General features: G+C 39.0%; 1 protein-coding gene across 1 annotated transcript; it reads right to left on the reverse strand.

Annotated features, from left to right (window-relative positions):
* Positions 1–1,759: 1,759 nt before the first annotated feature.
* ttc33 (tetratricopeptide repeat domain 33) lies at positions 1,760–15,715 on the reverse strand. The gene is made up of 5 exons (XM_023338605.1): positions 15,634–15,715; positions 15,083–15,313; positions 11,840–11,921; positions 6,870–7,001; positions 1,760–3,440 (listed from the first exon to the last, which is right to left on the reverse strand). Coding segments are annotated over exons 1-5 (822 nt in total). The 5' UTR covers positions 15,636–15,715; the 3' UTR covers positions 1,760–3,065.
* Between the last annotated feature and the right edge of the window lie 443 nt (positions 15,716–16,158).

Consider the following 16,158-nt stretch of genomic DNA (forward strand, 5'->3'; position numbering starts at 1 on the left):
GACAAAATGTAATGTTTTTTGTTGACTTGTAATTGATTTTTACATTATCTTATTACGTTGCAGCCACTTTGAAATGCCTTGTGGCTGAAAGTGCTATACAAATAACCTCGACAGCCGGACATTGACCCTAATCTTTCGTCCAGAATCATTGCAAGATCCAGGACAGCAGATTCAGACAGACAGTGGACCCCAGCCGTTCACGGAGGTCGGGGGTCACAGCCGTCTGCGAATGGCTCAATTGTCTGAATACTTGAGACCTCCTTCAGCAAATGCTGAAACACCACTTTCTAACAGCATAAAAACAAAGCAAGGTTCTATATCGCAAAACATCACATCTACAAACCCTGTAAAGTATCATTTGAAATCTAATGTATGTTTTTCACTCTGAAAAGGGGAGACAAAACGCTTCAAAACAGTCAAAAGGCTGATCCGTTTTGCGTGAAATGCCAAACTGCTCATCAGCTGACTTAGTTTAATGACACGTCCTCGGGTATCAACCGTCCAGAAAGCCTCTCGTCTCATTTGCGTGAAAAAGTCTGAAAAAGCTGAGTCACTCCCAAACTCCCCCAAAGACAAGTGGAAAATAAAATGAGTCCTATCTAAAGAGCACTGAAAACGATTTGAATTATTTATGCTCATTATCAGATGGATGGATTTATCAAGAGTGGAATCGCCGCAAAGAGGAGCAGGAGAGGAGTTTATTACCGTTAATCAACAGGGATATCACACTCTCTTCATCCATCACATTTACGCCTTTAAATGTTCGACTGGCTGACTCAGACGCCAACATCTGTGCTCGGCAAAAACAACAAGGAGAAGAAAGCAAACCTGCTACATGTCATGTGGCGTCTTCTTTCAGTTGACCTCAGCCCTGTGGACACATGTTGGATTAGTCTGACTGAACCATGTAAGTCAACAAACACACATGCTGTAGGAATGTCTTCCAACTGAGTTATGATTAAGACCGTGTCAGTAAATATTGAGCTGTTTGTTGACCTTTTTTTCTTTCTGAGCCCCAGTTTCTAACATGACCTAAACACAGGCTGTGGAGCAAAACTTTGAAGGTTGTTATTCATCCTTGTTTTGGGGAGGTGTGTTCTGTATTATTTGTCAAAAAAATATGAATTTGTTTTCCAATCTTAATTCATCATATTTAATTAGGTTGACACATCACTGCATTTTCTTAGCTTGATAAGAGAATGCATTTTCTAAATCCAGATTTGATGAAAGTACTTGGATGTTTTACCTTTTATTGTTTTTGCGAATCAATCAAGACCAACAAAATTTGTTGAAGTTTTTTTTTTTTTTTGACAAAAAAAAAAGTTGTTGCAGAACCTTTTCAAGTTCTGCAACAACTTCTCTATCAGTTTGAGGCCTGGGTTTTGATTAGGCCACTCCAGAACATCCATCTTATAGTCTTCTGTGTAGCTTTAGCTGGATGCTTTTGGTCGCCTTCTTGTTGGAAAATAAATGTTCTCCAAAGCCGTAGCTCTCTCGATGCTCAGTACCCCCCCACCCCCACTTACGGCTAATAGCACCAAGTGGCTGGGCCTCTGTTGAATTAGGTCATTCACTTTAAAGGGAGTGACTATGTATTCAATCACATATTTATGTTACATATTTTTATCTGTTATTTGGTAGAAATCTGTTTTTTTCAATTATTATTATGATTGATAGGGAAAAGCAATGAAAGGGTAAATTAAATTTTATAGAAACTGTACAAAACTGTGAAAGAAAAACTACAAAAACTCTCAAGAGGTTAAAATATTAAAGGATTGATTTAATGTTAAAGCTAAATTTGTTCACTTTATGACACTTGCAATAGAAAGAAACAGCCTAGCATGTACTCACAATGACAATCATTTCCAGTTTAGAAGTACGCATCACAAAGCTGACAATTTCATACAAAAAATGATTCCGGTTTGCATTCATATTAGAAAAAAAAAAACTTTTGCTGTGTGTGAAAATAGATAAAACACGTCTAAGTAACGAAACACACTACAATAATAACCAATTTCAAAATAAAACAAACTGGTTGTCTCTTATTAATACAGTGCATTGCAAAGGTAATTATACCCACTGAACCTTTACACATTTTGTCACATTAAAACCGGAAACTTCTATATATTTTTCTGGAATTTTATGTGATATGGAAGGAAAACAATACAAGGTTTCAATTAAAAATGTGAACCTCAGTGACACCACTTGCCTTTAACCCTTCTCTAGTAAATACAGTCTAGCTGTACTAGGAAAAACACTAGTGATCATCATGATGACCAAGGAACATAACACTATAAGTGAAGTTAGTTTATTAAAAAATATCTCAAGGTTTGTACGTTTTACTGTTTATCTAGAATAATATGGGCTGCTTATATGAATTGACAGGCTGGGGAATTAGAGCTATAATCAGAGAAGCAGGAGAGACCTTTGGTAACTGTGGAAGAGCAGCAGAGATTCACAAGTAAGGTGGGGTAATCTGTCAAAGGAATACCTGCTTCTCTACCAGGGGTCTCCAACCCTGAAAAAAAAAAAGAGATAATAAGTTCAAATCTGGTAGACATACAGCCTAAAAGATTGGCACGCAGGTGAGCTGAATGCAAAAGCCTGCCAGACATTTCATTTTTTTCTTATCGTGGAAACATTGAAAAACAAATATAAATTTCCTCCCACTGATGCTTTGTTCTGTTCCGTCACATCAAATACATTAAAAGGTCTGTTGTTGCAATGTGACAAATTGTGAAACACTTTAAAACTTTACCAAGGCACCGTATACTTGAGCATCTGGTTCCATTCTGCATAAATGGGAGCAGTGGCCTCTAGCTGAACATTGAACCGACTCTCACTGACTGAAACGTGACTCCCCAGGCTGATCTTTCCACGTTCGTTTCCAGCCCCATGAGTCACAACAGATATAAAAACTTAACGTTCACATTTACCTATAATTGATGGTAAAGAGGTGGGATAGTTAAATACAAAGAGTTGCAACAACTAGGTCTTCTGTGATCTTTGTGTCTAATATTAAGTTTACGCTTTGCACGGGATAATCAGTTCAATGTGAGAGCAGTTCAGAGTCCTCTTGCTTTAACAAACTGCTCGCTTGCTGGCGTGTCCGTATCCTGCGATCCCTCTTCCCCGCTCACTACGTTTCGTACATTCCCCTCAGCGTCTATCACCACTGTGGTCCTCCTCAGCTCCTCGTACTGCGTCTGCCTGTCAGCGACAGCCACACAGGCTGCTAGCACTTCATCGGACTCAAAGTCGTAGTCCTGCTCCAGCTCGGGGGCATTGAGGATCTGCTTTCTGGTCTCCTCCTCCTGTCTGATCTTCTCCTTGGTGGCCAGCTGCTGCTTCTGTAAGGTCCAAGCCCATTTCAGATCCTCCTGCCACAGGCTGCGCTCAGAGGGACACAGGTGGATGGCAATCTGGAAGGACCTCACAGCCTGCAGAGAGAGCACCAATAGGAGGAAAGTTTTAAGGAAGCAGTGGAAAATGTGAAGTGCGAGGGGCAATCATTCAGGAAATGAGCTGGAAGTCTTTGAGATGAATGTTCACACAAGAGAAACATGCAGCATATCTGGGGTTATGATCCTAACCTTCTTACCCTTGACAGCTGTAGTTTGTTATGAAGCTAGATCAATATCTCTTTGCTGAGTCGTGACTAGAAGATTGCGTTGAAACCTGCGGTCCCACTCAACAAAATCGCAAGCGTCTCTAGTCGTTCATGCAACCAGGCGCCTGACTTGACGAATGACCATTTGATCCCCATGAAATGGTGAAATCGATTTCATCCGACACGCCAATAAAGTTGACTGATGATCTTACAAATCAACTCTGACAAATATCAGAGACTTATAGAGCATCTCCTAAAGCGGTTGGAAAATAAGGTGAAACTCAGCAGAGTTTAGCTCCTTAAATCAGCTGCTGAGGCTCTGACTGAGCTTCGAGAAGCCTGAAGAAAAGTTTTGGGGTACATTTTTGGGCTTAAAATGAAGATTAAAAGAAAAGATATGTTAGCATTTCAATCATTTTACAGAAGACAGATGATGAAAATTAGCCATCTGACATATTTACATGAAACTGTTCATTAATAAGTACAGTATTTTCTTTTCAGATAGGCTTTCCTTTTCTTAAAAGAACAGTAAAGACAATCCGTCATTCACATATTAAACTGCCGTTGGCATCAAATGTTACAGATTTTTCAGAAGCCTCTAGGAGAATCTAGGACCTTACATTTCCTCTTTGATTTCTAAAACACTGCCAACATCTTTGAATCCAATTTGTTTCATGACAGAGAGAGGCTAAAGGCTCAAAATAATAGAACACAACAGCTCTGTTGTACTCTATTAAGGTTTCCTCCTATCTTCCAAAAGCCTTGCTCTTTCTCTCTCTTTCACAGACAACATGCACAGCATTCACGTCTGGATAAAGCAAATACAATTGTCTTTTAAATACTTTCTTACATGTGTTTAACTTTTAAATATCTCATTATGATTGAAAACATTTGAGCTTGAGTCTTCTCAAGCGATTAGATATTATGCTTTCAATGGCTGGTGATACATTGGATTTTTGAGGTACCGTATGTCACCTCAGGATGTTATTTAGCAAATTATCCTGAGATGAAACACTAAATATATGCAAGATGACATCGGGGCTGCTAATCATCTTATTAGAGATCCCTATTTAAAACACAAAGCTTTAATTAAATAAGTTAGCTGTGGTCAAGTAGAAGCGGCTCCTCACAGTCACTCCCGCCCTCCACAAAGCATCGTCAAAGCAAAGGTCCGAATCAAGTCCAACATCGGGGAACGCACCGATTTACTCGGCTTCACAGCTTTTTATTTTACCAACATAAAACTCCTGAGCACGGTTAAAAGAAACTCAAATAGATGTGACTGGACCTGAAATGAACAAAGAAATAAAAGCTGCAGTATTTGCAGGAGTAAATTCTTCAGGTGTATCAACTTGGATGTTATAACTCACACTGATGTGCAAAAATGATTTTTCTCACTGCCATACCAACTGTTGTTGTTAGGGAGGAACGTTTCTAGCAGGTTAACACATCGAGGAGTACCACAGAGGAAAGGATTAGATTGTTTTATTTTTTACAAGCAATAATAGGCTTGAGCTGCAATTAAAAAAACTTTTGAAAAAAAAAACAGAACAAAAAAAACAGGTCATTTAATCCTCAATGCCCATCCAAAGGAAAATCCAGAGAAGATAAATGTATTTGTAACAGAGACCATAAACGCAAGCATATTGTTGACATGTTTTATTTTTTGCATAGTCTCTTTACCCTGAATTGAGTTTACTGGAAATTTTTTTTAAAAAAAAAGCAAGAACAGAACAGTCAATTAAAGTAAAAGAAAAACAAAAGATTGTCTGAATTGCCAAACAGGCACAGCCTGAACATGTTGGTACACCCAATGTTCTAAAACACGACGGAACAAGTTGTACTAAAAATAGATATTTGTTCTGTCATACCAAAAGGGCTTCATTTTGTGAGGAGGTGTGTCTATATTTAGTTTTGTTTGAGCTTAAGTAACTTTTGACACTTCCCTTTGTTGTTTTCGGGGCTGTCGGACAGGTCTCCCGCTCTAAGGCATGCATGAGCGAAAATAACCTGAAGGGTTTTTTTTGTCTTAAACCAAGGCTGCTGGGAAGGCGGCAATAAAGTCACTGTGATCCACAGGTTTCACAAATACAAGTCCCGGCGTGTTCCGAGGCAATTTAGTCAATCGTCTCGGCCGCAGGCACCTGGGTGCGCTTCATATGAAGAGCATCAGATAAGAGGATGGAAGCGTACAAAAAAATAAACAAACGGGGAAACAGAGTTATTTTTATTTATTTTTTTCCATTTTTTTTCTTCCAAAGAGTTTTTGCGGCGCTAGTGGCTCGTATTTTTTCGACAGTAGGCAGACAGGAAGGAGGGTGAGGAGAGGGGGGAAGACATGCGGCAAATGTCGTCGGGACCGGGAGTCGAACCCGCGACGTCCGCGTCGAGGACCAAGGCCTCCAAACGTGGGGCGTGCTAACCCCCTGCGCCACCACAGCACGCCCCGAAACAGAGTTATTTAATGTGTTACAGCGTACCTTCCAACACCGTTTTTGATCTCAAAGTTCCATTTTCTTTTTCCAATATAAGCACATGTTTCATATGTTGGCAAAACATCCACAAATATGGAGTCAGCAAATATTGAGATGGATGGTTTAATGGATAGATGGACAAAATAATGGACGGATACCGCCGGGAGTAAAGTCTTGAAATACATATTTTCCTTCTTCATGCTTTGTGAAACCTGGGAAATAAATTCCAGACTTTTCCGAAGTGCTTCAGACGATAGAGGAAACCTGTAGCTTTTCAGAAACCCGACGTTGATGAGTTCAAGATAACAAAGTAAAAGGTTAATTGCGGACCAAATGAACATTTCAACCCAGATCATGAACTGGTTGGGTATAATTCAGATCCATACTGGTATGTTACAACAGGGAAAAAGCCTAAAGCTATGAAATGTAAATGCTATTGTTTACTGCGGCAAAGAAATTTTCCCCAAGGCTGTGACTTATAAAACAACTTGAATGCCTGAATGAAGTCGTATTCCTTTAAAATTTCCAAGATCCTTATCACAAAACATTATTTCTCGGAAGCCAGGAAGCTAGTTAATAAAAAACTAGATCAAGTTTGAACAAATAAAAGTTTGTTAACTAATCTTTCTCAATTTAAAACACAGCTACTACTGTAAATCTTTTTTTACAGCATTTCTAGATATTCACTTGGAAGAAGCGATTAAAAAAGGTGCTTAATTTAACTGATCAGTTGTTATTATCTTAAACCAAACCTTCCACCCTCTGAAGAAACCATCATTACTCACCAGGTCCACCTCTCCCAGGTTGAGCTGTGCCCGGCCCAGAGTCTGCCAGCCCTCCCACCACAGCGGCCTGAACTTCACGGCCATCTCTGCTGCCTTCACAGCAGGAAACACTTCATGCAGGATGGTCAGCACCTGCAGAGGAAACACACATGGAAAAAAAAAGAAGAAAAGACTGCATCTATATTTCTGCATATGCAACATCATCGAGAAAATACCGATCCACACATTTGACAAGACACCAAAACCAAGCAAGGAACAGATAGGAACCCAATTCACTGATGAATAGGAAATATAACAGTAGATCAATAATATTCATTTTCTTCTGAAGTGGACTTTTTTTGGGGATAATTAAATTAATTACTAAACTATTCACACACAAAAACAGAGATTAAATAGCAAACGTGAACTCTGATGGCGTCTGGTTGCAGGAAATTTTACTTAGAGGTGTCAATTAAATACTGAAACATTTTTACGTCTTTACCTCTGAAAGGATCATTAATTGTTTATATTGCAAATAGGGTGATAATCACAAGACAAGCAAAAATGATTAGGCATGAGATGGCATTTGAAATTGTTTTTCAGCTCTTATTTTAGCATGGCAAGCTTTTACTAAGGCTGGTGGTGAGGTTTTCCACAGGCTGCCAATATTTCCAAATCTAGCATGTTTTATTACAGCCAGAAGTTGAAAGCTCTAATGGAGAAAACAAAGTAACTCTTTAGTAAAAGAAAAGTAATAAAAATCAGCCTCTTTGCTGAGAAGTACTGCTTTCCCTCGCTCTCACAGCCTGAGATGCGCAGAGATGTCTGTCGTAGAAAATTGTTTTCTTTTCACTGTGCTCTTCCTCTGAGGGAAATCTGAACGCTTAACTGATACTGAAAATAGCTGACTCAGCAACATCATCTACACAAAAGACTGTTGTTGTAAGCTTGACTTAGTGGCTCTAAGTCTAGACTGCAGAGATTTACAATCAGTTGACCAGAAAACATCAAAGCATCATATGCATCCCTTCAACTGCTACGTTTGATAAAGTCAAACAGTAAGTTTCTGGGAATGTTCGATGTCAATCAATCAATCAATCAAGTTTATTTGTATAGCACATTTCAGCATGATGGCAATTCAAAGTGCTTTACATCATAAAGACATAAAAATCAACAATCGAAACATTACATTTTTCCGAGAGCCGTCATTACACATCAAAATGTTGGTTACCGCGGTCCAAAAGCAATTCTGAACAGATGGGTTTTTAGTATTGATTTAAAGGCACTAAGTGCGTCAGCTGTTTTGTAGATTTCTGGAAGTTTATTCCAGATTTGTGGTGCATAGAAGCTGAATGCTGCTTCTCCTCGTTTCGTTCTGGTTCTGGGGATGCAGAGCAGAACCAGAACCAGAAGACCTGAGAGGTCTGGAAGGTTGATACAACCTTAGTGTGTTGTGGTGCTAAGCCGTTCAGTGATTTGTAAACTAGAAACAGTATTGTAAAGTTTATTCTCTGAGCTTCAGGGAGCCAGTGTAGAGACTTTAGTACTGGTGTGATGTGCTCTAACTTCCTGGTTTTAGTGAGAACGACAGCAGCAGCATTCTGGATCAGCTGCAGCTGTCTGATTGATTTTTAGGCAGACCTCTGAAGACACTGTTGCAGTAATCAATGCGACATTAGTCCTCTAATCCTGAAAATGTTCTTCAGGTGATAGAAGGCCAACTTTGTGACTGTCTTTATGTGGCTCTGAAGGTTCAGGTCAGTGTTCATCACTACACCCAGATTTCGGGCCTTATCGCTGATTTCCAGCTGTAATAACAGAAGCATTGACTCAAGATCGTTCCTCTTTAGGTCCGAAGATAATAACTTCAATTTTGCTTCTGTTTAGCTGGACAAAGTTATGGCACGTCCACACATTTATCTATTCTATGCATCGTGATTGAAAATTTTAGGTTTCACAGTCAGGTGAATTTTCTCCACCTGCCAGAATAGGAAGGGATATAATCAGTCTCATTATAAAGTTTCAATAAAAGGTAAAACATTTGCAAAATTTCTTTGCAAAAATGTGTTGTCATTTTAATATAAAGCAATTGACTCCATTACTAGAGCCTATAAGGTTTACAATTAACCACATGAACATAAGGAGCAGTGTGCAAAGCAGCAGCACCGTCATGGGCTTTAAATTTCTTCCTGGAATTTCTCCCCTGACCCGAGCTCACACGCATCATTGTTGAAGTGAACTCGTACCCCTCCTCAATCTCTTAAACGCTACTCTGGTGTGAGCTTACCAGCTAGATTTCTGTCTGTGACATATTAACCATACAGTTCTTGATTGAGGGGGGGGAGCACCCGCTTTCATACCAGAGGTTTTACATATCCTGACAGCACTGATCCATCTGATACTTCGTAGGTTCTGAAGCAATTCACTCTCGAGTGTACAGGGCCATGACACGGATTTTACACAGCTGTTATTTATGAGACAACGATGAAACCAAACTGCAAAAGTTGTTTGAAAAACTAACTGCAACCTATAATTTAGCAGCTTGTAAAATAAACTTTAGCAGCAATGAGCTGACATTTTGTGAGGACTTATCGGTATCTATCACCCCGGAGGGTTTGCGTCCCCCCGCTTCTTTGCAACACCACCTCAGTTCACCGAGTTCATGCAGACTTCTTAACATCCCACTACAGCATCTCAATCATACTTGACAGGGCCACTGCACCACTAGAACGTTTTCTTTAAAAGGAGGAAGCTAGCTCAACCAAGAAGTGACTACAAGCTGCCCTACAAACGAGGCCGGTTACATTTCACCAAAACTATATCATATCCAATGCCAAATTACTTCATGCTACTAAGTAGCAGCGGGTTCCACTGTATGATGGAAACACATAAGACGAGGAGGTGAAAGCTGTACAGATGATGCCAGCTTTAGACGTGCAGGAAGCCGGATGTGTTGGGCACAATAATGATTGAATTAAACGGACACAAAGCATTGAAAGGAAGAGGAAGAGGGTCAGCATCATCGAACACGTCATGTGAGCAACGGTGAGGATCTGAGGTATGTCGGCTTATTGTCGTTTTATGGATGTAGAAGCATTAAGTAGAATAACTAACCGGCACTGCTCACAATACACGCAGAAGCGCTGAAACAGTCAAGGCAACCTGAGGTCAGTGTGTGTGTAAACTCGTCATGGCTTGAGAAGAAAAGAAAAAAAAACAACAACACAAAAACTGGGTAGAGTTTCTCCAGGCCTGGTCCACTAATGATTTCCTTCTCAAATTTCCTGTAATGGATAATATTATATTAGGCATGGAATACTCAACGTGATGAGAATGACTACAGTTACAAGGAGAAGGTTTATTGTGTTAGCCTGTATTGTATTAGTTATAGTAAATGGATAAATAACGGGAAGAGGTCCATTTTGCCCAACTGCATCCTCCAACTTCAAGACTGTTCGGCTGAGTTCAGAAATGATTTTCTTTTTTCCTGAAGATGAACAAGAGATTAAAACCAGACATAAATCATAGACGCTAAAGTACAAACACAAACAGACAGAAAACAGATGGAGCAGAAGAAGAAGAAGAAGCAAAAACACAGAAACTGAGTTCATTACAGATTCAGTATAGATTAGACTGGGAGAGTGGCGTCAGAATCAGGTTCAATCTCCACCTGATGACAGAAAATGGCCAAAAGCGTTTTCACTACTGGCTTGGTGACGATTAAGAGAGATAGTTCACAAATGATGAGAGAAAATGTGACTCTTGCTGGGGCTTGCAAGAATAGTCATACCACTTGACTCTTTACATGTTGAATTATGACGAAAATATTCAACATTTTATCTTTGGATTTTACGTGAAAGACCAACATGTAGTGATAATTGTGAAGTGGAAGAAACTGACCTCTGGCTAAGATGGACGGCCATGCATGGAAGGCAGTTTGTCAGACCGCATTTTATTTCTGGGTATCATATTAAGTTGAATGCCACCGTTTTCAGATCTCTACTTGTAAAATAAAAAAGAGAGATAGCAACCTTTTAGAGCCACAAAAGCAACACTATCCTTCAAAAACAATGAATAGAAATACCAATTTTAAAATGGTATTTGCTTAAAGGCTAAATAAAAATAATTGTATTTTTATTTCTAGGTTTTAGGAGAAAAAAAAGAAGAATTAACTTATTTCCCTGAATTCCATATTTTCCTGGTAAGTAAGAAAAAACACCACCCAGTTTGTGACCTAATGATAAAATAGAGAGAACAAACCAAAATGTATTCCTGCATTATTATTGTCATTCTGTTGTGGAAATTTTTATGAAGAAACTGCATTGAAAAGTGAATTGCTAACACTGCTTTTCTAAAGACATTTTATATGACAAAATAAAGCAAAAAAAAAAAAAAAAAAAACACCTTGTAATTCTGGTCTACTTTCAAAACACTATTCCACATTCCCATGGCTAAAGATGGTGGTGGCAGCATTATGCTGTGGGGACGCTTTTCCTCGGCAGAAATAAAGAAGCTGGTCACAGTTAATAAGGAAACAGGTGCAGCTAAAAACATTCTTCCTGCAAGAAAACCGGCTTGAAAGTGCACAAGACTTTACACGGGGTTGACGGTTCTCCTTCCAGCAGGAAGCCCTAAACCTAAACATGCAGCCAGAGATGCAGTGGGATGGCTTAGATTGAAGCATATTCAAGAGTTCAATGTGCAGAGACCTGCAGCTTTAACCACAGATAAAGTTGGTTCAAAGCAGTATTGACTCAGGGCAGCTGGATACAAATGCAAGCCACATTTTTCAGGCTTTCAATTGAAAGAAAAAAAGAAAAAATAAATAATAATAATTTTGGTTTCACTTCCCAATTATACTCTTCATTGTCTAGCTCTGACATATACACTAATATACATACATAAAAGCTTATCAATGGGACGTGACAAAACCCTCATGAATGCAGCAGCAGGGACGTCACTGAGAAACCAATAAGTTGGTAAATATATACCTGAGACTTCATTTCGTACAGCGGAGAGTCGTCTGGAGTCAGCTGAATAGCCTCATCCCACTTCTTTATGGCCTCCCAGTGCCTAAAAAAACAACACACACACTCATCTCTATGATTCCTTACAACCATGACTGTCCTACACTAATAAGACGCTTTAAACAGAATCAGCATGGCTTTGTTTTACTGTCTCAGCTCAAAGATTTTATATGCGTTATGTAACTAAAACACAGTTTTTGCTTTGTGGATATAATGAGAAGATTTGCCCTGATCATTTCTGCACACAGACATTTGTGAAACACATCTGAGTCATGCTTCAGTTTAATTTGATCCTCTCCCCACAGCAAATCTTTTTTTTTTATTTTCTGAGTCCCATTTATGTCTTGGTTTCAGTTAAGTAAGGATTTCCAAGCGCTCATTGCTTAAATGAACCATAAGTAGATTTTGATTTTTATTTTAAAAATGCCAAAAGTTTCCCAGAACAATCTGCGTTATGCAACACCTGCCCATCGGCCTGGCAGAATGGCAGAGGTATACAAAGGCTGCAAAGGCTTAAACAAACAGGCAGGTTTCTGCAGTTTAAAACAGGCTGCAAATCAGAGTCTGCGAGGTAACAGGGCTGACGGCCGCTTGAGAAAAAACACTAAAACATACACAGGATTGGACATCGACAAGTCCGAGTCCACCACTGGTTTCAGCTGTTTTGCATACATTCGTTTTCACAGCACAGGTTTACTTTTTGACCGCACCGAATCGACATGTTCAATCTGTGAAAAGCGTCACTTCGAGGTCAATATTGACTCGAAACAAGTTTCCCAAAAGGAGGAACAAAGACTGAGGTGGAGTCATTAGTTTGACCTTCTCATTGTCATGTCAGCAGCTTTCACCGCTTAAAGCGAGACGGATGGCCCGAGAAATCCGAAAGCAATTAAGACCACACGATGAGGCAATTAACATCGATCAGGTGAAACAATATATTCATAAACCATTCGAGTGGATTTATAGGGAAGAGAGCTAACTGAGGAACTAGAAACTGAGGGAGCGCAGAAACCTTCGCTCAATGAAGGAAAGGAGGAAATTAAGCAATGTAGCACATGAGGCAAGGAACAAAAAAAACGCCTTTCATAATGAATCTTATATCTTTGTTTATCAGTCAAAAGTAGATTACAGAAAGAAGGTTGCAAAGAAAGCACTAATTCTCATTTCGTTTAAGATGTAAACAAAAGTTTGAAAACACATTTTTTTTTTAAAAAGTCAGGAGCTTTGAAGCTCATCTAAATACAGAAAACCGTAGAGAAATAGGAAGTTGTGACAATTCAACACACAACAATCCAAAAAAAAAAAGAGAGAGAAGTGCTCCCCTCACATGATGAGTCGTACAAGGGTTACTAGTGTGAAGGTTTTGGAGGAGTTAAAAAAGTTTCTTTCAAAACCCGAATGTCGCTAAATTTGGCTTTTGTAGAAGCAAAACCAGTCAAACATTTGGACACAACTTCCCCTTGAACTGAATGAGGGAGGCAACATCATGCCTTTTTAGATAAGGCGTTTTTAAACCTGTAATTGGCAAGCTATGAGTTGCCAAGGAGTAAAAAAAAGTTTATTAATGAATTAGAATTCATTACATGTTTTTATAGTAATAAATAATTGCTTCAAAATGCATAAAATAGCTGTTACAGACAAGGTGACTGCTCCGTATTTGAGTTGCTGTGTAGATTAACCAATCACACCTCACATCTCATCCTTATTTTATAACACCTGTCAAATGTAAAAAATGTTTATTTGACAAACCGTTTTTTGATGAGTGGTGGCCTTCATTGCCCCGGCCAATAACCTTGCTGACAAGCTGCTTTTTGCTAAGTAAAAGCAATGGTGTACAACTTTTTAAAAACATCTTTATAATACTGCGCCACAATGAAAGCATTGTATTTTTACTGATTATGATGAAGTCAGAAAACAAGTAAACAGAAAGGCACAGAAAACCTGAGGATGATGTCAGAAATACCGAATAAAAATACCACAGGATGATTTTGGCAAACTGTGTAAATCATTTGCGTAATAATATGAGTCTGAGCAAGTCCAATGATGATTAAAAACAAACTGTCGTAAAGCATTAATAGCAGGATATTAGGCTGTAAATATGCTTCTTTTTCACAACAGGGTACAGCCGCTGACACTCTGGGTGTAAATTATGGTGCACTCAACAAATAAAGAGTAACGGCCGGAATAAGACGCCCACATCAAATCTAGTTAAATATTAACTATTCACCGGTAGTAAAAGTACATTAAAATATCTACAGGAAGATTCCTAGAGGCTCAGATCAGAAGCAAGGCCCAAGGAGCTCCCTGATTACATCAGAAACAGTCAAACCTCTGTAATAAGAAACTCCCGTCAGAGGTCAATGTTGCTGGAGACGAAAATGCACTGTCGCCAACATCCCCGAACAGGCACAACCTCAAATCTCTAAGCAGCCATTAGGCAGCACCAATGTGGCATCATTTCCAAGCAAAATCCACTTTCTCTGGGAAAACATGAATACAGGCAGCAACTAAAGGCCACAACATCACATCCTCTAACAGGGTTTGTATAAAGCAACTACTCTTTTGACTGAAAAAGGCCAATGGGTATAATATGATAGAGGCACAATAAAGATCAAGAGGCCTCTGAACTTGGCCCTGCAAAGTAATGCAAAAATACCAAGTGAATAACTATTACCATAAATTAAAAATTTATATTTTGCTTAAATCCCATCAGTTTCCCAGGGAGAGCAAAATAACGGCATTTTCCCACTCCATTATTGTTGCAACACAAATATTATTATGCCATCAGGTGATAGAACCAAGTTTCACAGAAAGGTTTTTAAATCTCCCCCAGATTTGATCAGCAGGTTAGCTGTGTACAATACTGCCCTCTCGTGGACAAATGGCAACAGCACACCTTTCTCCTCTAATAAAGGCCGTTCTGCCCAAATTTAGATTTTTAATTGTTTGCCTTTTTTGTTTGGGGCGGTAAGCAAAAAGTATCCAACTAGAAAAAAGGTTTCTTGATTCATTTTACTTTCATAGAGGACTGTTGCGGTTGTATTTTAGGACATCCTCACACAATCAATCAGAAATGTGCATGCATAACCTTTAGAGAAAACACATTTATAGGATTACAATATTTAACCATCTGATTTGCATCAACAGTCTATCTGTGTGGTGCTTATATTCAGTCAGTAAGGTGCCACAATGACAGGGTGCTCTCACCTGCCCTCCTCAGCCAACAGGGTCCCCTCCTCTGTCAGCCTCTTGCTCTTTGCAGCACAGTCCTCCAGCAGAACCTCCTTCTTCCGCTTGATGGCGTGCAGCCAGTCCACCTCTTCATCCTGACCCGCCTCACCATCACCTTCAGCTCGCTCGTCCTCAATCTCAAACTGCTGGACCACAGACTTTGACACCTTCTCGCCAATCTTCCTCTTCCAGCCAAATGAGGCCATCCTGAAAGACAAGACTTTTATTGTGAAATGCTAGTAAAGAAGCTAATATGTTCATGCTACAATGAACAAAGTGGCTGATATGCACAGCATGTTTCAAGTGGTAAATACTGGTTTATTTAATTACAGTGTGAAACATGTCGTGAGGACTAATATTATCAAAAAGCTGTTAGCTAGCGTTAGCATTGATAGCCTAGCTGATATGTTTCCGACACAAAGGACATTAGCTTAGCAAAACAACACTTTATTCTGACTGAGCATTAATGAAAGTAGAGCCATTTAGAGTTATGTTCAAACAATTATAGGAGCTGTGCACACACATACATTTACAGCTGTCCCGCATATAAAAGCTAATACGCAAAACCTAACTGTCAGCCATTGTTTTTAACCTTTAATGGTGCGTTCAATGTACATTGAAGAACCAGAATTTAGACATTTCGCTATCATTTTACAAGATCAAAAAACATATAATTGTTTCTCATGTTTCTTTTTGCAAATAACTCTTAGAAAATGACTTCCCCTTCTCTATTTTGAGTATAAAGGTACATTAACGTGAAGCAACCTTAAAAAGATGCGTCAGAAGCATGAATTCAAAGTGGTATTTCGTTTCCCCCGTAAATGCAGCATCACCCGGAAAATGTTTACAGCTTATTTCAAAATAAAAGCAACCTGTAAATTTAAAGGCAACCATCAGTACTTCTGAAAATGCTTCAAATTTAGATATTTTTACAATATTTTGCTTATACATCTTTAATTTACAGTTCATTAATTTAATATATTGTTCCTTTTATATTTTTTAGAGAAACTTTAAACTTTTTCCCACTGTAACATTTCTTAAAGATAATTTTA

Source organism: Xiphophorus maculatus, chromosome 8 (genome assembly GCF_002775205.1).
Source record: "Xiphophorus maculatus strain JP 163 A chromosome 8, X_maculatus-5.0-male, whole genome shotgun sequence".
Lineage (NCBI taxonomy): Eukaryota > Metazoa > Chordata > Actinopteri > Cyprinodontiformes > Poeciliidae > Xiphophorus > Xiphophorus maculatus.